This window comes from Molossus molossus, unplaced genomic scaffold (genome assembly GCF_014108415.1).
Source record: "Molossus molossus isolate mMolMol1 unplaced genomic scaffold, mMolMol1.p scaffold_m16_p_21, whole genome shotgun sequence".
NCBI classification, from domain to species: Eukaryota; Metazoa; Chordata; class Mammalia; order Chiroptera; family Molossidae; genus Molossus; species Molossus molossus.
In genome coordinates this window covers 4897442-4918486 of record NW_023425357.1, presented here as the reverse complement: position 1 = coordinate 4918486, position 21045 = coordinate 4897442, and the positions used below count along the sequence as shown (strand labels likewise).

Sequence of the window (21045 nt, the reverse complement as noted above, 5' to 3'; positions counted from 1 at the left end):
GCTATGTTGACTGATCAAGTACCTTGTGTTTTATATCGAAAACATTTCTGGAACAACTCATATACAGTCAGCGTTGATGAAGATATTTGAGGACATTGTATGCCTGAAAATTGGTTTTTGAGGTAATCCTTATCAATGTGATGGTCTTGGGATCCCTTTAGTGGCAGTAACACTGTCATATAATCATGAAGGAGCATGAATGGAGGATTAATTTCAATTATAAGAAAGTATCTCCTTAATATTAGCTGTCACCTCTTACTATAAATACTTTTCTCTGGCAGTAAATATGTCATGGTTTTCAGGAATAATGTTGCATCACTGTTGGTCAGTAAATCCATAAGAAATAACTCATGAACACATTCAGTTGTGTGGTCTTTTAAACCCTCAAAGGAGGATATTTTAACATTATATTCAGATTGGAAGGGAGGGAGAGAGAGAGAAACAGAGATATAAGGAGACAAATTGATTGACTGCCCATGCTTGATCCCCACCAGGGTCGGGGCTTGAACCACACACGTTATGTGCCTTTAACCGGAATCCAACCTTAGACTCCTTGGTCCGCAGGCCAAAGCTCTGCACACTGAATCATATTGGCCAGGGCTTAACTGTGCAGTCTTTAGCAAAACCTGAGATACCTCTATGAAGGAAAGAAGCCTTGAGTAGAAACCATTTTGTCACATGTCTGAACACATAATGCACCTCACAAGGCATTGGGAACAAGATATTTTCATCCTATTTCTACTTGGCAGTGATTTTATAAGTTTTAAGTAGTGGCATTTACTCCTTTTATAGATTACATTTTAAAATATACAACACAATTGTGCACTGTACCAATTCATTATGTAATAATCTTTGCATTTCTTTACTTCCAGGTTTGTATTATTTCAGAATACCTGAAGTTCTTGAAAATGAAATGTAATGTATTCATTTCATAAGGATAAGGACACACTTGGATGTGTTTATCCAAGTTTTAAAGAGCATCGCAGAGTTTATAAAATTAATATAATATTTTTATGAATTTTCCTTTATAATCAGTTTAAAATCACACAAACTGAAATTTTCTAGAGGTTTCTTAATGCCATTCAGGTAACTACTCTGAAAGGTAAAAGCTTACAAGGTAACAGATTATCAAATAGAGGAAAGAGAAATTGTCAGTGCAGTTCAACTACAGGATGTATCTTCCCTCCAGTTTTGTTTTGTTTTATCCTCACCTGTGGACATTTTTGCATTTATCTTCAGATAGAGGAGGAAGAGATGGAAGGAGAGAAACATTACATCAGAGAGACACTGAGTGGTCGCCACCCACAGGACACCAGCTGGGGCTGGGGACAAAGTGCTACCATGGTATGTGCCCTTAGCGGGAACTGAACCTGGGGCTCTCTGGTCCGCAGGCTGATGCTCTAACCATTGAGCCAAACCGGCCAGGGCTGTGCCTCCGGTTTTAACAAGTGCTCATCTTGTTTGGTTTTTCTATATATTGTTAAGAAAGCCCTGGCCGGTTTGGCTCAGGAGTTAGAGCATTGGCCTGCGGTCCAGAGAGACCCGGGTTCAGTTCCTCCTAAGGGCACGTACCTCAGTTGCAATTTGTCCCCAGCCGTGCAGGTGGCAACCATTCAATGTATCCCATTCACATCGATGTTTCTTCTCTCTCTCTCTCTCTCTCTCTCTCTCTCTCTCTCTCTCTCTCTCTCCCTCTCCCTCTCCCTCTCCCTCTCCCTCTCCCTCTCCCTCTCCCTCTCCCTTCCACTCTATCTGAACAAAAAATGGCAAAATGCCCTCACGTGAGGATAAAAAAAAAAGGGTATCACATATGTAGGTTCTTGTAACCAATACCACTGTAGAAATGCAGGATTTTTCTGTCACAAACTTACTCTTGTAGCCCTTCATAGTTACATCCTTTTCTTGGCCTTCATCTTGAGCATCACAGTTCTTCTTGTATCTATGTTTGTTGTCATTTATATTGTAAGATGGAGTCACTTAGCATGTACTTTTTTGATATGGATAGTTGATCTTGTGTGATGAGAAAAAAAAAAGCATACATACTGGTTTCTACCCTTGGGAAATTCCGTAGTGAAAAAAGCACTCACAGTATCTTTTGTTGTATTGAGGGGATTATGGTTGGAATTTTCAACTTCACACATCCAGAGAGGGCAGTGGTCTGGAAAGAGTTAATGATCAATCAAGCCTGCTTCGGAAAACCTCTGTAAGCATTCCAATAGGAGGGGTTTGATGAGCTTGCAGGTGTGTGAACACATGCAGGTATGAAGAATGCACAGCACCCTGATTTCTTGGGGACAGAAGCTCCTGTGCATGGAACCCTCCTGGACCTTTATCTGGCTGTTCATCAGTAACCTTTATGATTAGCAGTTGTTGAGATGTGTATTCCCTATCACTGTATTTTGAAGAATTGTCAGATCAACTTTGCTTTAGGTTATAAATGTGGTCAATTTCATTGACCTTCACATCTTGTGTGACTCTTGCTTTATGGAAAAATATTTTTTATATTGGAATAACAAGTTCTAATATTTTCCATTTTTTTATGCCATACACAATGTAATAGATACTGTTAATTTTTTTTTATCCTCACCCGAGGATATTTTTCCATTTTTTGTACAGATAGAGTGGGAGGGAGAGAGAGGAAGGGAGAGAGAGAGAGAAACATCGACGTGAAGGGACACATCGAGTGGCTGCCACCCGCACGACCAACCAGGGCCGGGGACAAACTGCAACCGAAGTACGTGCCCTTAGCGGGAACCGAACCCGGGTCTCTCCGGACCGCAGGCCGACGCTCTAACCGCAGAGCCAAACTGGCCAGGGCGATACTTTTAATTTTAACTCGCACTATTAACATTCTCCATATCTATAACAAACACGGACTCTGATGATACAGTAAGCCCTTGCTTTGCAGTGTTGTCCCATTTTAAGGTGTGCTGTCATGGGGATTCTCGGCTTGGGTCTGGACTCAGTATAGGCAGTGGTGTGGAGTCCCAAAGCTCAGAGCAAGAGGAAATAGGACAGAAGTGATCAGATTCTCCATGCCTTGAGACAGCCACTTTGGATTTGAATCCAGGTTTTGTGAATTTGATTAGGACTCACAAGCCAATGACACCTCCGTACCTGTGGGCAGAGGGGCAGCCATGCCTGCCACCTGGCTGGGCTCCAGCAGAAACAGGCCAGGCAGCCCTCTCTCCTAAGTACTGGTGTGGTCATGTACTTTTTGGTGCCTTTGCAAAAGAAATGGCCGGTCTGGTTCAGTGGTTAGACTGTTGGCCTGCACACCAATGATTTGCAGATTAGATTCCAGTCAAGGGTACGTGCCTGGGTTGCAGTTCATCCCCGGTCCTGGTTCGGTCGTGTGGGAGGCAATCAATTGATGTGTCGTTGTCACATTGATGTTTATCTCTCTCCCTCGTTCCCACTCTATCTGATGATAAATAGAAAGATATCCTCTGGTGAGGATTAAGCAAAAAGAAATGAAAAAGATGTAGTTTTTCAGAACGCGCTGACCCACGTGCTGAGAGGTAGGTGCTGTGGGTACTGAGATCTCCAAGAAGCGTCCGTCCCCACCAGGGAATGTCCAGGCAACTCCATAGCACTGCCTGAGTCTTATTTAGCTGAATGACTTAAGGTGATTGTTCTTACCTTGTGTCTGAGGATCAACAAAAGGAACACACAGTGCTCCTCAGTGTCAGTTTGCCAGGGTTAGCCTTTTGAGCATTTCCAATTACAAGTCTCACAACTCAGGAAGTGAAAACTAATAAGTTTCTGGGGACATCCACGTTGAGAGAAATGAAGTAGGTTCTCCACACTGACGTGTCTGATTCAAGAGGCTGGATTCCAACCTGGGAGTCTGGCCCCAGAGCCAGGGACAATCTGTACCCATATTGTGAAGCCCTCACTAGGATACTTGCACTGTGAGCACCAGGTTGGCTCAGCTGAAGTTGCTTTTCCACTGTGCAGTTATCAAGGTTTTCCTCCCTTTCCCCTAATCTCCAATAGGACCTACTATTTGCTCCCATTGTTCTTGGAAAAGCCACCGCCACAACCTGTGCAGCTAGTGAAACCAGACCTGAGGTGTGGCCACAGGAGATTAAGAAAGACAGAGACATTATAGAGAGTAAAGTGGGGGCCAGGTGGGACACTGCTCCCTGATGGAGCAACAGTGACCCTGAGCTAGCTCAGCATGTTTATTATATAGCAATAATAAAGTGGGGGAATTAAAAAGTTTCATTATCTTCAAACCAGATGCTTCCACCAGCCTCTGAGCTCAAGATCAAGACTGTCAATACAATATTGCCCAAGGTTCAGAATGCTCCTGCATGGACCTTGCCAGCACGCAGGATCAACAAGAGGCCTTGGGCAGAATGTTCTGGGTGAGCCTAGCAAACACCACATGTTCAACAAAAGACCTTGGCTCAGCCGCCTTCCACAAGCTGTGATTTGTCAGCCATAGTGGTTTCAACCAGGGAACCTTCTTTGATAGTTGGCTCCTCTTTGCATAACTCCACTTGATCCCAGCACAGAATTTGACCCTCTGGAGACCTCGGTTATTTGGGCTGGATCTCTGCACCTTTACCCACATTTTGGTGTCAGGCTGTGACCCCACCTACTGTGATAGATTTCATGTCTCAGTTTGAATCTTCATGTGAAATTCTTCTGTGGTGCCAACATTCACCCTTCAGATGGGACAATAGGATGTGAATTCTGGGACCTAATACTTGAAAGCGATGATGAAAACCTACTGGATCCTGGTCTTATCGGTGAGTGCCCCCGTTTTTCCATGCACAAGACCCACTTCCCATGGGATTCTGTCCACTCTATCCCTACTGACCGCATAAGACAATGTTGCTGACTATGTTTTCTCTGCTGCTCTGACCCCATTCTGGACCCACATCTGCTTTGCAGCCTCCTGTGTCTACACCATAAAAATTTGGGTTCAAGTCCTGTGGTTTGGTTCAGCAGTGAGAATGCTGGCCTTAAACCTGAAGAGTGGAGGTTTAATTCTCAGTCAAGGACACTTTACCTGGGTTGCAGGTTCAATGCGTGGCCCTGGTTGGGGTCATATGGGAGGTAACCAATCCATATATTTCTCTCACATCTCTCTCTCTCTCTCTCTCTCATTCTCTCTCTCTCTCTCTCTCTCTCTCTCTCTCTCTCACCCTTCCTCCCTCCCACTCCATCTCAAAATCAATGGGAAAATATCCTCGGGTGAGGATTAACAAAAACAACAAATAAATTGGAGTTGTAACAATCTTTGTGAACACAAACCTTCACCACAGGGCATATTGCACTGGGCCACAACCGAGATCCTTACTCTAGTTTCTAGTCAGGGGTGAGAAACAAGTACACTTATTAGGATACAATCTGTACAAGAGTAATTCATTGTAGGTCATATTCAACAGCTTCATAAACATGGTCACAGCCAAGGTCCATCCCCTAAGCACAGACTAGGTGTCAGGATATATGCAGGCACTGTTTAAATTCCAATCATTGGATTATATCTTCATCATTATTCTTAGCTTTGAGGTTCTTTACATGCCTGGTTATCTCACTATTTTTACTTTACAATATTTTATTACCATGTTTCTGAAGAGTGCCTTGCTTTCAGTTAATCCAACAGGGGATTAACTGAATCCCACCTTCATCTAGGACATATTAGTATAATACTCCTACACAGTCCATTTGTAGCCATGGTATAAAATGGTCAAATATTGATATCCAAACCTGGCCTGGTGGTTCAGTTAGTTGGAGTATCATCCTGAAATCAAACAGTTGATGGTTTGATTCTGGGTCAGGGTACATAGCTAAGTGGGGGATAATACATTGATGTTTGTCTCTCACATCAATGTTTCGCTCACTCTGTCTCCCTTTCCCTCTAAAAAATCAATACTCCCTGGCTGGTGTGGCTTAGTGGATTGAGCATGAACCCATGGACTGAGGTGCCAGTTTGATTGCTGGTCCCAGCACATGCTCAGCTTGCAGGCTCCATCCCCAGTGAGGGGCATGCAGGAAGTGTCTGATCTCTGTATATTTCAAACATCATTGATTCTCTCTCTCTTCTTTCCTCTCTCTCTAGAAAATCAATAAAAACATATCTTTTAAAAACTCAATTCAAATATACCCTCTGGTGACGATTAAAGAAAACAAAAACAAAAGCCCCACAGCTCAACATATGAGAACTTTTCTCTCACTGTTTCGGGTTCAAATGATTTGAACTGTTGTAACCCAGGAGATCGACCACACTCAGATTCAATTTTTCAGTTTTTGGGGATGCTTTATTAAGCAAAAGCCTGCATGCAGGGTCTGCCGTCCACGGACACAGCCGGGAGCAGCAGCCCCGAGAAGCTAAAATGGCTGAGTTTTATAGGGGGCTTTGTGGTGCAAATTGCTAGCAAGCAGGATATACAGAAGTGGAGGCAGTTAGCGATAAGCAGGAGGGAATGGAGGTGGGAGGGAGCTGAGGCAAAAGGGAACTGCGTGAACTGGGTCAGCACACATCTATCCTGCTATTCATTCTATTACCTAAGTTCTAAAAACTAACAAATTCGAGACGGATATCAGCGGTTAGCCAGGTGCAATACATATATGTTTAACAGTTACAGTTTTATGGGGTAAAGGGAGCTTCAGTTTCTCCCTATCAGTTTCTTTACAGAGCATGCAGGACACTCTGGCCTTGGGGCCGTTTCTGTCCTCCCTTTTCCTGAAGGATGTTGCTTTTCAAATCCCCAGTGAAGGTCAAACTCTGGTTAATTTTTATGGGGCTAAAGCCGTCTATAACATTCCCCATTGTTCATCTTGCTGTCCCTGAGGTTGTTAATTAGGGCAGCTCAAAGACAAGTTGTTTTTCTTTATTGGATTCTAAGGACAGTGAGCTGCAACAGAACTAATGGGTGAAGTCTAAGCTTTGAACAAAGAAAATTTACATACTAGAATACTCTTTAAGTTGATATATATATATATATATATATAAAGTTTTTTTCTGACAGAGAGGAAAGGAGAGACAAAGAAACATTCATGTGACTAAGATCCATCCATCAGGTGCCTCCAGAAGCAACCCCTCCACTTCTCCACCTGAGATCAAGCCTGCAACCTCGGCGTGTGTGTGTGACCGGGGATCAAACAGAGGCCTCAGTCCTTGCAATGATAATTTTCCCAGGTTTTGGAAAGAGCAGAAGTGACAGAAAATGAGAGAATTTTATAGCTTCTCACATTCCCGCCTTCTCCAGTTCCTGGTTCCTAGCCCCGCAGCACAGCCTTCTGTACGGCAGGAAGGTGTCCCAACATGGCGGCCCCCATGGCGTCCCCGCGAGGTGGGCGGGGACTAGTTGACGCCACGCCCCGGAAATCGCTGCCGGACTTCCTTCCGCAGCCTCAGCTCCTTACTGGCCACTGAGGCGTGAGCAGCAGCCGTGCGGAAGTGGAAGCGGATCGCCAGCACAACTGTTGCGCTTTCTTTGTGGGTCTGGGGAAAACGCAGGTCAGTGTGTGTTTTTCCCGGGAAGGATTTTGGTCACAGAAGTTTCGATTCTCACAGGGGGAGGCGGAGGTGCTGTAGCCGGAGCCTGGATCCCTGGGGTCTGAAGGGGGAGGAGAAGCGCCTACGTGGACCCCGGTGGCCCTGGCTGGAGTGGCTGCTCAGTGGCCTGTGCGGACTGCTGGGCACGGACAGGTTGCGGATTCGATCCCCAGGTTGCAGGCTTGAGCCCCGGTGTCTGGGATGCGGGGAGGCTGACCAGGCTCCCTCCCGTGTAGTGGAGAGACCTGTACCTCTGGGGCTCTGTGCTCTGTGATGAGACCTGTCTTTGTGCCTCTCGTGTGGTGTGAGCCCGATCAGCTCCTGGTTGAACGTGATCTCTCTCGGACCTCGCCTGGTCTCCACACCCAGCCTGGTCCGCGTGGGGTGGAGGCACAGCTCTGCCTGGCGCAGGGCCTTCTGTGTGGTGTCCAGTCTCATGTTCTGTCTCCTGTACAAGCGACAGGGCACGGGAAGCCATGAAGCTTTCGGTTTTCTGTTGTCCGCAGTTGTATATGTTGTATATTGGGGTGCTTTTGATATTTGTCTTGTATAACTTTACTTAATTTGTTTACAGATGGGGGCATATGTCTCTTACTTGGGTACGTAGCTGCTTTTGGCGAGGTGATCCCCTGGCAGGGATTGCAGGAACGTTCTAGCAGCTGCCAAGAGTTTTTTTCTGGAGGAACATCCCTGCCCTGCCTCTCACTTGATTAGCCGGCCAAACGCTTAACTGATGAAAAAGCAGGGATGAGAGCTCCCTTTTGTGTGTGTGATCTGTCCTCTCAGCTCAGGGAATCCTCCCTCTCTGCTGTTTGGAGGTTGTGCCACTCGGACTCTGAGAGGGTCACTGTGCTGTGCTGGTTGGTGTGAGATGAGATTCTGAAGCTAGTTTCCCAGTCCTTCCTTTTGACAGCTCTTATTTGTTTTCCTTTTTTTTTAATCCTCACTCAACACTTTTCCATTTTTTGTTTAGATAGAGTGGGAGGAAGAGAGAGAGAGAAATTGATGTGAAAGGGACACATTGAGTGGTTGCCACCTGCAGGACCCAACCAGTGCCAGGGACAAACTGCAACCGAGGCACGTGCCCTTAGCGGGAACCGAACCTGGGTTTCTCTGGACCGCAGCCTGGCGTTCTAACTGCTGAGCCAAACATGCCAGGGCTCATTTGTTTTCTTAAGATATTGTTTTTTCGCCCTGGCCAGTTTGGCTCAGCGGTTAGAGCGTCGGCCTGCGGTCCAGAGAGACCTGGATTCTGTTCCCGCTAAGGGCACATACTTCGGTTGCAGTTTGTCCCCGGCCCTGGTTGGTCGTGCGGGTGGCAGCCACTCGATGTGTTCCTTCACGTCTATGTTTCTCACTCTCTCTCCCTTCCTCTCTCTCCCTCCCACTGTATCTGTACAAAAAATGGAAAAATATCCTCGGGTGAGGATAAAAAAAAAAGATATTGTTGTTTCTGTTGTGGCAGATGATAGGATGTCTTGTTTTGTGCAAGATTTCATGTTGCTACGTCATAAGTATTCTACTCAGAAAGATCTAAATTGATGGTTCAAAGAGGGGGAAAGATCTCGCTCCCCACCCAGAGTGTAAAAGAAAAATAGGATGAAATGAGTCTTTTAACACTCCAAATCCTCCTTCTGGAGGCCTGGGAGCTACAGTGATAACAATGGGGAAATTAATGCCACCCCAAAACCCTGTGCAGGCTGTGGAAGTAGCAGGGACCACTGCCCCACTTCAATGTGAGGGGGAAAAAATGGTACTTTTATTTATTTTTTATTTTTTTTCGAGAGAGGAAGGGAGGGGGAGGGATAGAGACATCAATGAGAAAACATCAATTGGCCTCCTCCTGCATGCCCCCCACTGGGGATCTGGCCCACAACCTGGGCATGTGCCCTGACTGGGAATCAAACCGGTGACTTCTTAGTGCATAGGTCTACTCTCAACCAGTGAGCCAAACCGGCCGTTCAATATATGGTACTTTTAGATTCAAGCTGCTGGAGGCCTGGGAGCTGCTGCAGCCCTTGGAAAGAGCCTTGGGGCCTGTTGTCTTCCCTCCCCCCTGCCTCTTCTCCAGCCTACTAGAAGCAGCCAAGGACAACAAAGAGTTAAACAGCTCAGTTTTGAGCTCAGTCATGGAATCCAGTAATCACCAAGAATCATGTGTGTAATGGAAGTTGAACTGGTACATTTTTTGTGAGACATAAAATACATGTCTGTTTTGCCTGGGTTTGTAGGAATAAGTTCATGTTATTTATCTCCACACAGAATTTGTCAAGAAAATGATTTGGGTAAAAATTGAGAATTTTAAAGAAAACAAAAAATCAATATAATAAAAATAAATGGTTTTTGATAAAGCTTTTCAGTAATAATTATATATATTTAAATATCACTTTCCAAAGTGTTTGGTACCTTAAGGTTTGGAGATTTGCTAGGTGAAATGATTAAAATGTTACATAGTTAGGTATATAAAAAATAACAGGACACTACAATTTTCTGTTTGTTTGTTTTTTATGTTTTTTTTTTTTATCCTCACCTGAGAACATTTTTCCATTTATTGTTCAGATAGAGTGGGAGGGAGAGAGAGGAAGAGAGAGAGAGAGAGAGAGAGAGAGAGAGAGAGAGAGAGAAACATTGACGTGAAAGGGACACATCAAGTGGCTGCCAACCGCACCACCAATCAGGGCCTGTGACAAACTGCAACTGAGGCACATGCCCTTAGGGGGAACCTAATCCGGGTCTCTCTGGACCGCAGGCCAATGCTCTAACCACTGAGCCAAACCGGCCAGGGCTTGGACACTACAATGTTAATTAATCTCAGTTTGCATACTCTTGGTTTCTTATTACAGAGAAGTCAGAAGATGGGTTTTTATCTCTCAATGAATATCTTATATGAAAAGTGTATAGGCTGTGGAGATAGTTATTTTAGAAAAAGAAAGTTGTAAAAGTGGTTATTTCTGAATGGGTAAAAAAGGTTTGTGAAAGTTGTTGAGAGGGTTACTGCTCTCCCATACTGCCGCAGTGTTGGAATAAACGCTCTTGTAGGATTCCACCTTGTCTCTGCTTCATTGGCTCAAGTGCTGACCGGTGCCCAGACCCATTCCTTGTGCAGTTTCATTTGAATTACTATGCAATGAGTTGAGGGACATGGTGCAGGTCTAGCCAGCTCTATATGTAGAATCTGAGTTGTTTATTGATAGGCATTTAGACCCACAGTAGTAGAGTAAGGACGATAGGCCAGGAATAGAAGGTCACCAGGGCAGAAAGCCCAGGGTGCTTAATAATGGGACAGAACTGGACAAACAAGGGCATTGTTTCGGGTGACCTTTTCTCCCCTAGCATCTCTCTAGACCGCAGGCTGACGCTCTAACCACTGAGCAAACCAGCCAGGGCTCCCCTAGCATCTCTCTGGTCAGTCGGTTTGGACCCTACCCTCACTTTACCTCCCCTGGGAAGGTGAAGTCTTGTGGGTTAGGGTCCCCCCACCCCAGTCTTAGGGAGTGAACCAACCTGAGGGCCAAATAATAGCTTTTAAGCATTAAGCCTCCAGGAAAATAAGATTCTGAAACTCCTCTTCCTCTTCTCCATCTCAGGCTCTCCTACCTTTATCCTCCCTGCTTCTCACCACAAAGGCCCTTGTTTGCCTCTGTAACTGGTTTCTTGAGTCCATTTCTTCTACCTGTCATGTCTTCTACCTTTGTGACTTTCTTTTTTATTTTATTTTTTGAAACTTATCTTTATTGTTGAATGTATTACACATGTTCCTCATTTTCCCCCCATTGACCCCCTCCTCCCCATTCCTGCCCTCCTCCTGCCTTTCCCCACACTGTCCTCTCTGTCTTATATATACATATAAGTTCGTTGGTTTATTTATTCCTACCCCTGAACCCCCTCTTTTTTAGGTTTGTCAGTCTAACAACTAACTTGTACTTCTTAAACGTTTCACCTCTTTCACCCATCCCCTCAACCCCCCTCCCATCTGGCAACCAACAAAATGTTCTCTGTATCTATGATAATGTTTCTGTTCTGTCTGTTCATTTTGTTTGTAGATTCACTTGTCGATAGATATGTATTTATTGCCATTTTGTTTGTTCTTATGTTTTATCTTTGTCATCAAGAAGACCCTTTAACATTTCATATAATAATGGTTCCGTGGTGATGAACTCCTTTAACTTTTCCTTGTCTGGGAAACTCTTTATATGGCCGTTGATTCTAAATGACAGCTTTGCAGGACAGCTTTGCAATCTTGGTTGTAGGTTCTTTCTTTTCATCACTCTGAAAATTTCTTGCCACTCCCTTCTGGCCTGCAAAGTTTCTTTGAGAAATCAGCTGACAGTTTTACGGGAAGTCCCTTGTAGGTAACTAACTGCTTTTCTCTTGCTGCTTTTAAGATTCTCTCCTTGTATTGAACCTTTAACCTTAGTGGTTAAAGAATTGGCCTGCGGTCCAGGAAGACCCGGGTTCGGTTCCCGCTAAGGACACGTATCTTGGTTGCAGTTTGTCCCGGCCCTGGTTGGATCATGCGGGAGACAGCCACTTGATGTGTTTCTTTCACGTTGATGTTTTTCTTTGTTTCTTCCTCTGTCTGTCCCTCCTTCTGTATCTGAAGATAAATGCAAAGATGTCCTCTGGTGAGGATAAAAAAAAAATTATTTTTTTGTTGATTTTAGAGAGAGAGTAAGGGATGGGGGAGAGAGAGAGAAATATCAGTGAGAGAGAACATCAAGCACCCCCCTCTCGCATGTCCCCACTGGGTTTTGGACCCACATCCTGGGCAAATGTCCTGACTGGGAATCAAAACAGCGACATTTTGGTACATGGTTTGATGCTCAAACAGTGAGCCACACTGGCCAGAATCTATTGGTTTTAGAGAGAGAGGGAAAGGGAGAGAGAAATAGAAACATCGATGACAGAGACCAGCAATTGGCCACCTCCTACATGCTCCCCACTGGGGATTTGGCCCACAACTTGGGCATTAGCTCAGACCAGAAATCAAACTGGTGGCATCTTGTTGCACGGGTCGATATTCCACCATTAAGATAGGCTTCTGGGTTTTGAATTCCTTTCTAACCAGAACTCAAGTGCCAAGGATGCTGAACCGAGGTCCCTTGTGACCCCACTCGTCTAACAGTTTGTGCTGTTTTCCCAGGCAAGGTTTTCTGGATGGGAATGTTCTCATTTATTTATTTATTTATTTAATCTTCAGCTGAGGACATTTTTGCATTCATCTTCAGATAGAATGGGAGGGAGAGAGGGAGGAAGTGAGAGAGAGAAACATTGATGTGAAAGAGACACATCAACTGGTTGACACTCATACAGCCTTAACCGGGGACAAACTGCAACTGAGGTACGTGCCCTTAACGGGAACTGAACCCGAGTGAAAACTGCCAGAGCTGGATATTGATTTTTTTTTCAGCTGGTTTATTTGAAGCAAATGTAGCCCTGGGAGGAGCGTGCAGAGCTGGTAGAAGTCACCCCTTGAGAAGGACATTGATGTGTGAGGACAGTGTCCTCTGTGAGGGTGTCTTCCTGACTTTAAGAAAACCAGCTGTCTTCTCCGATTCTAATGTAGAAAAACGCTGTAAAACTGCGATTTTCCAGAGCATTATGCAATCCATTGTCTTTTTGCTTCTTGGCAATTGTGGCTGAAATACACTGATAAAAATTCTCTACAGGTTTGGACATTTCTTACACGGACACCTGAAGCAATTGCATCGTGTGAAGCAAGGAAAACTTCCCGGGAGGATTATCAGCATTTCCAGGGACTGAACTAACTGAAGACAGATTTCTAAACAGAAACCTAGAGCTGACCAGAAACTCAGTGAGCCAGAGCTTTCCCGCTGCCAGCTCCTGTCAGAGAGCAGAAGAAAATGCCACAGGCTCAGGTGACTGTTTTTGTTTTGAATTCTACTGGGAGATATTTGTAGCATTGGATATTTGAGAGTGGAATGGAGGATAGATGCATAGGGGTGACAGAGAGAGGGAGAAACATCGATGTGAGAGACACACAACCATTGCTTGCCTCCCACAAACACCCCAACAGGGGCTGTGATCTTCACTGCAACCCAGGTACTTGCCCTTGCTTAGAAATCGAACTCACGGACCTTTATTTCTTGGGCTGATGCTCTAACCACTGTACTACATGGGTCAGGGCTCAGGTTGCTTTATTCTTTGCTTTTCTTATCAATGTGTTTGTAATGCCTATAGAAAACCACCTTTGTTCCTGTGGAAGGTATACATATATTTTCTGTCTCTCAAATATAAGAATTGGATTATATTGTATATATTTTGAGGTTATCATGAACACTTAAATTTTTTTTTTTTTATCCTTACCAGAGGATATTTTTCCATTTTTTGTTCAAATAGAGTGGGGGGAGAGAGAAAGAGAGAAAAACATCGATATGAAAGGGACACATCAAGTGGCTGCCACCCACACGACCCAACCAGGGCCGGGGACAAACTGCAACCAAGGTACGCTCCCTTAGCGGGAACTGAACCCAGATCTCTCTGGACCCCAGGCTGACGGTCTACCGCTGAGCCAAACCGGCCAGGGCTAATTTCTTCATTGTTTAGTGACAGCTAATTAGATGAATGCGTGGATGACTGCGTGTACAATTACAAATAGCATTTTGCTAGGTATGTGACTATTCACCTGTATGTTATAATAAAACCTAACTTGCTGTATACACTTAGTGTATAAAGTGAAAATGAGCACAAAAACAAAAATTTCTTCCATGTCATCTGAAGGACATCCTGCGATAAACAGCATGGTGTTGTTACAGGAATGCCTGACATTTCACGATGTGGCCGTGGACTTCACCTGGGAGGAGTGGCAGCTGCTGGACCCCGTTCAGAAGGACCTGTTCAGGGACGTGATGTTGGAGAACTACAGCAACCTGAAGTCTGTGGGTGAGGACAGCTCCCTGTGTCACTCAGCCTAACCCAGTTAATGGCTTCTTGTTCTCACCAGTTTTACTCTTCAGAATAACTGCCTTCCCCTCAAAGTGTGGAATCTCAGGTTGTTCTCTTGCCCCAGACAGGAGGGTATAGTCCCTACTCCAGAGGGAACAGTCCTTGTGTTAGAGATGTGAAACTTGTTCATTCCCCCTCCTTGGCAGACCCCAGCCCCATTCAGTATGTCTAAGTCTTTTATCATTTTCCTTGAGCAGGTTATGAAGCCAGCAAACCAGATGCGCTCTCCAAGTTGGAACGAGGGGAAGAACCATGGACAGTACAGGATGAACTTCACGGTCTAGTCTGTGCAGGTGAGTGAAGGAGACTCAACAAGGTGGGCAGCTGGGAAGGCACATTCTAGTGAGAGTGGTGGCAGTGAATGAGGAAACTCACCCCCCTTTCCACGGATGAGAACCTTGTTTCTTTGTAGAAGTTTAGAAGAAAACATACATTTTTTTCTGGGATGTTCCCGACATTCTGAGCTTCCTTTTAAATGTTTCTGCTATTCATTTGATAAACAGGAAAGATCTTACCATGTTACATGAGATCCAGGCCAAACTAAGTCATAGCTTATGTCTGCCTCCAATGACTTTCTTTCTAGTTTTCCTATTTGAGATTTTGTTTTATTCTTAGATGTTATGGCTGCATTTTTTTATCCTCAAGCATTTGTTGTCACATGATGTTTTTTTCCATTTCTTTACATTTAATTCACATACTGTACAGTTTACCCATTTAAATTATGAATTTAATTGTTTTTTAATATATTTATAGGGTCAGTCAACCATCCACACAATCGGTTTTGGAACATTTTATATATATAGGTATTGTCATCGTCATCTTGATTCCTGTACCTTTGTAATACGTTTTGAAATTGCAAAGACTGTGGTCTCCAAGTCTTACCTTTCTTCAGGAAATGAATTTGACTTCTAGATTTTTAAATTTTTATTTGAATTATAGAATCAACTTGTGAATTACTTTAAAAATATTTGTATTTTGATAGTGATTACATTGAATCTATCTACTTTCTGTAGTTATTCCTTTTTATCCATATTATACATCTTTTCTTTTTGATTTTCACCTGGGGATATTTTTGTATGTTAACTTAGATAGTGTGGGAGGGAGGGAGGAATAGAGGGAGAGAAACATCAAGGGGAGAGGGTCGCATGGAGTAGCTGCCTCCTGCATGACCCTATCAGGGCCGGGGATGAAGTGCAACCCATGTACATGCCCTTGATCTGAATCGATCCCACGATTCATAGGTCCACATGGCAATGCTCTACCGCTGAGTCAAATCAGACAGGGCTTTATCTAATATTTTAAAAGGCTCACTTTGCCTACAATGTAGAAGGTAGACATTGTCATGGAGGGTAGTTTACTGTTATAGTCATGGTTACAACTTATAAAAGTAAAACATGTAGATTAAAATGATCTGCTTCTTGTGTTTTAACTTTAGATACTTAAAAATATATATTTTTTCTTTATTGATTTTAGAGAGATGAAGGAAAAGGAGAGAGAGTTAGAAACATTAGTGAGAGAGGACATGAATTGGCCTCCTCCTGAATTCCCCTTATTGGGGATCAGGCCCACAACCTGGGCATGTGCCCCAACCAAAATTTAACTGGTGACACTCAACCACTGAGCCACACTGGCCAGGCTAAATGTGTGTTGTCTTTTAAAAATTTCTAAATTTTCCCAGTGACAAGGTTTGACACCACATGAGAAAGATTGTTAACCAGGTAAGCCGACCCAGGTGGTGCCTGTAGTCCTGACAATTTAAAAGGTTGCAGTGTTGTCCAAAGCCTCTGCCACACACACACAAAAGGCATCTGAATAAATGACATTGTTGCCATGAATGAAGTGGTATGGCCTAAGACCACAGGCATAAATAGGTACATATCAGGGTGTATATTCCAGGGAATCAGGTTATCTTCCAGTAATGAGTCAGGGCCAGTCCTTTCTTTGGGATGTTCAGGGGTGGCGTGACCTATGACTGCTGAATTAACACTTGAATGCATGTCCTCCATCCCTCTTTGTGTAGGAAACTAGGTGAGTATAGTCCATTGAGACCATTAGTTGGGATCTTGATTATAGCAACTTTTTTCTGAAATGGAGATTCCTGCTTTAGGAGAATTAGGTCCCTCTCCAGAATGAAGCAGAATGGCAAGGTTTTGAAACATGATAACCCTGAGGAGTCTGTGATCCTTATCTGGAAATGAGATGGTGATCTCCTTACTCCCATGTATTTCTTCTGTATACCTGGGTCTGCAGGTTGGCACCTGATCACAGTACTCCATGTTTGCTTCCCTTTGGTGGCCTTATGAATTCCAGAACTTTACATGTTCTTTACCTTTTATTCTACGTGTTTTTAAACATAGTGTCATTTACTGCCTTTTCTTGGAGGAATATCTCTGTGTTGATGGGATACACGCTCTTGTTTTCAATATTCTCATGCACGGATATTTTTCCGTTGGTGTTTAGATACAGAAAGAGCCCAGCCTGTGTGGCTCAGTGTTTGAGCATGGATACATGCACCAAGAGGTCGTTGGTTCAATTCTGAGTCAGGACATGTGCCCAGCTTGTGGGCCAAATCCCCAGTGGGTGGCAGGCAGGATGTGAATTTTGGCACGTTTGAAGCTGTCCCAGAGGCTCTTTACACTATCCTCATTTTTTTGGATTCTTTCTTCTTTTTGCTGTTCTGATTGGGTGTTTTTTGCTTCCTTACATTCCAAATTGATGGTTTGCTTCTTGGCTTTACCTACTCTACTATTTAATCTGTGTAAATTATTTTTTATTTTAGTAAGTACCTCCTTCATTTCTGAATGTGCATCCTTCATTTCTGACTGGCCCTTTTCTATGCTCTTGAGGCCCTCACTAAGTTTGTTGAGCATCCTTATAAGCAGTGTTTTGAACTCAGCATCTGTTAGGTAGCTTATCTCCATTTCATTTAGTTCTTTTCCTGGAGTTTTGTTCTGTTGTTTTATTTGGAACCTGTTTCTTTGTCTCATTTTGGCTGCCTCCCTGTGTTTGTTTCTATGTATTACTTAATGAGAGGTATGGGGCTAGCTGAGACCAGATGCTGCTTGTTTGAAAGGATTAGGAAAACCTGAAGCAGGATCAATCCTGTGGTAAAGCAACTGGCAACAGCTCGGGTGGGTCTGAAAGTTGGGTGGGGTGGGGCCTCAGTATGAGCCAGGTTGGGAGGGGCAACCAGTGTGAGCCAGGTTGCTGGAGTCCCAGATAGGCAGCTCTCTGCCACCCCAGGGAAGGGCTCTGGTCATTTAAGGACTGTGTGTTCCTGTTAATTTTTTGTCTAGAAGATCTATTCAGTGGTGTCAGTAGGATGTTAACGTCACCCCACTATGATTGTATTGCTATTGATCTCTCCTTTGAAGTCCTCCAGAAGTTTTTTACATATTTTGGTTACCTGTGTTTGGTGCATATATGTTTACCAGGGTTATATCCTCTTGATGGGTTGTTCCTTTTAATATTATGTAGTGACCTTTTTGTCTCTTATTATGTGCCTTGTTGTAAAGTCTATCTTATCAGATATGAGTATGCTACACCAGCTGTTTTTTTTTTTATTGCCATTTGCCTCGAAGATTTATCTTCCATCTCTTCACTTTCATCCTGTGTGAGTCTTTTGTTATGAGGTGTATTTCTTGTAGACAGCATATATATGGGTCATGTTTTTTTTTTTTTTTTTTTTTTAATCCTCATCCGAGGACATTTTTCCATTTTTTGTACAGACAGTGTGGGAGGGAGAGAGAGGAAGAGAGAGAGAGGGAAACATCGATGTGAAAGGGACACATCGAGTGGCTGCTACCCGCACGACCAACCAGGGCCGGGGACAAACTGCAACTGAGGTACATGCCCCTAGCGGGAACCGAACCCGGGTCTCTCCGGACCGCAGGCGGACGCTCTAACCGCTGAGCCAAACCGGCCAGGGCTGGGTCATGTTTTCTTATCCAATCAGCTAGCCTATATATTTTGATTGGTACATTTAAGCCATTTACATTTAAGGTTATTATTGATATATACTTATTATTTGCCTTTTTATTTTATTTTCTTTTTTTATCCTCACCCAGGGATATATTTGCATTTATTTTCAGATAGAGCGGAAGGGAGAGAAAGAGGAAGAGAGAGAGAAACATTGATGTGAGAGACACATCTAGTGGTGGCCACCCACACAACTCCAAACAGGGTCGGGACAGACTGCTATTGAGGTACATGCCCTTAGCGGAAACTGAACCTGGTACTCTCTGGTTCACAGGCTGGCGCTCTAACCGCTGAGCCAAATTGGCCAGGCCTTAGTTTTTATTTTAATTTTATGCCTGTTTTCTTTTCTCTCTCTCCCCACCCCCTTCTTTTTCCAGCAGTTCCTTTAGAATTTCTTGCAGTGCTGGTTTGGTGGTGGTAAATTTTTTTAGCTTTTTTTTTTGTTTGTGAAGCTCCTTCAATTTTTATAGCCTTGCTGGGTAGAGTAGTCTTGGATTCAGACCCTTTCTTTCATAACTTTGTATACTTTATGCCATTCCCTTATGGCTTGCAGTGTTTCTACTGAGAAATCAGCTGACAGCTTAATGGGAGCTCCCTGTAGGTAACTTTCTGTCTCTCTCTTGCTTCCTTTAAGATTCTTTCTTTTTCTTTAATGTTTCCGGTTTAATTATATGTCTAGCTGTGGGTTTGTTTGGGTTCATCTTGCTTGGGACTCTCTGTTTCCTGGACTTGTGTGGCTTTTTCCTTCACCAAATTGGGGAATTTTTCTGTCATTGGTTTTTCAAACAGTTTCCCTATTTCTTTCTCTGAGTCTTCTCCTTCGGATACGCCTATGATATGAATGTTATTATGCATTGTGATGTCCCAAAGCTCCCTTAAACTCTCCTCCTGTTTTTTCTTTTTTTCTCCATTTGCATCTCTATTTGAGTTTTTTTTTTCTTCTACCCTGTCTTCTAACTTACTGATGACCACATTGGCTTCTTCTAATCTGTTAAATCCTTCTAAGGTATTTTTTATATCAGCTAATTTGTTCTTTATTTCCTCTTGATTTTTATTCATAGCTTCTTCTTTTTTTAAGCTGATGTAGTTCCCATTGAGCTCTCTATAATTCTCACTGAGTTGCTTGTAGTTCTCACTGAATTGTATGAGCACCCTTAAAATCATTGCTTTGAATTCGTTATCTGACATATTGACTTCTTCCATTTCATATAGTTCTATTTCTGGTGTTACCTTCTTTTCTTTCCTTTGGGTGTTATTTGTCTCCCCGTTTTAGCCATCTGGTAGCTCTAGACCTGGTGAGGGTTGTGGAATGTGTAGGCAGCTCACTGTGTATCAGACAAGGCTGCTTTGCCTCCCAGACAGTTCTGTTGCATGTCGCCTCTTGCCTGCTGTGCGTCTTGGAGAATTGACTACTGGGGGCTGGTATTGGTCTGTCCTGGTAGGTGCTGCTGCCGGATTGTGTGGGCCTCTCTGAAGCTGTGTTCCCCACTCTAAACCTACTTTTATTCGACGCTGTATATCCTTATTTCCTCCACCTCTTACATCTCCTTGCTCCTTTTCTGTGTTTCCCAGGCCGAAACGGCCTTTAATACTTCGCTACAGTTGTTTCTAAGTAGAATCATTAAAACTGGCTGTCTTACAAATTTAATTTGATTCTCTCCCTATCTACCTAGATTGTCAGATCCTGCAACTTCTCGTTTCAGCCCCATAAGACAGCCCCCACTTCAGTGTCAATTACAAGTCCAGATTGTCACCTGGGCATCTGACTCACTGGATATAAATTGGAGGTTCTCTTGGCCCCTCTTTGGATTTAATGAATTTGCTCAAGGAGTTCAGCCAGTTTGGCTCAGTGATTGGGCGTCCACCCATGAAGCAGGGGGTCGCCAGTTAAGTTCTCGGTCAGGGCAACATGCCCAGGTTGTCAGTGGATCTCCTGTGGGGGGCCTGTGGAAGGAGGCCAGTTGATGTTCTCTGTCATAGATGTTTCTGTCTCTCTTTCCCCCACCCTTCTCTCTCTAAAATCAATAAAGAAAAAATTTTTTTTTAATCAGCTCACAGTACTTAGAGTAATACGTACTTATGTTTACCAGTTTATTTTAAAGGATGTTGTAAGAAATACAGAGGAATATGTACATACACCAAGGTCTGCAAAATTCCTGAATATAAGAGCTTTTGTTCCCTTGGATCTGGTGCAAACCATTCACCAGCCAAATGCTTTTGTCAATAAAACACAGTTTATTAGAACTTGGTAAGAGATTAAAAATTTTTTTTTGTTTTCATTATTGATTTTAGAGAGGAAGGGAGAAGGAAAGAGAAATAGAAACATCAGTGAGAGAGAACTGCATGCCCCCCACTGGGGATTTAGCCCACAACCTGGCCATGTGCCCTGACTGGGAATTGAAATGGCGACCTCTTGGTGCATGGGATGACTCTGCCACTGAGCCACATCGGGCAGTCTAAGAGTTTTTATAGAGCTTTAATCTAGCCCACAACCTGGCCATGTGCCCTGACTGGGAATTTAAATGGTGACCTCTTGGTGCATGGGATGACTCTGCCACTGAGCCACATCGGCCAGTCTAAGAGTT

The 21045-nt window shown here is 43.7% G+C and overlaps 2 protein-coding genes across 10 annotated transcripts in view; both read left to right on the top strand.

Moving 5' to 3' along the window:
• Positions 1–21045, top strand: part of LOC118638283 (zinc finger protein 615-like) — a 150100-nt gene that overhangs the window by 46543 nt on the left and 82512 nt on the right. For 3 of the 9 annotated variants that reach the window (XM_036273985.1, XM_036273987.1, XM_036273986.1), the window contains exons 2-4: positions 13186–13395; positions 14293–14419; positions 14680–14775. The exons of 2 other annotated variants lie outside the window; for them this stretch is intronic. In XM_036273985.1, coding sequence (XP_036129878.1) covers positions 13381–13395; positions 14293–14419; positions 14680–14775 — 238 coding nt within the window. In that variant the 5' untranslated portion in view covers positions 13186–13380. Of the gene's footprint in view, positions 1–7368; positions 7478–13185; positions 13731–14292; positions 14420–14679; positions 14776–21045 lie in introns of those variants that run through there. 4 more of the 9 variants (XM_036273993.1, XM_036273991.1, XM_036273990.1 and 1 more) reach the window with 3 other exon arrangements.
• Positions 1–21045, top strand: part of LOC118638304 (zinc finger protein 615-like) — a 279374-nt gene that overhangs the window by 239670 nt on the left and 18659 nt on the right. The gene's annotated exons all lie outside the window — the stretch shown is intronic.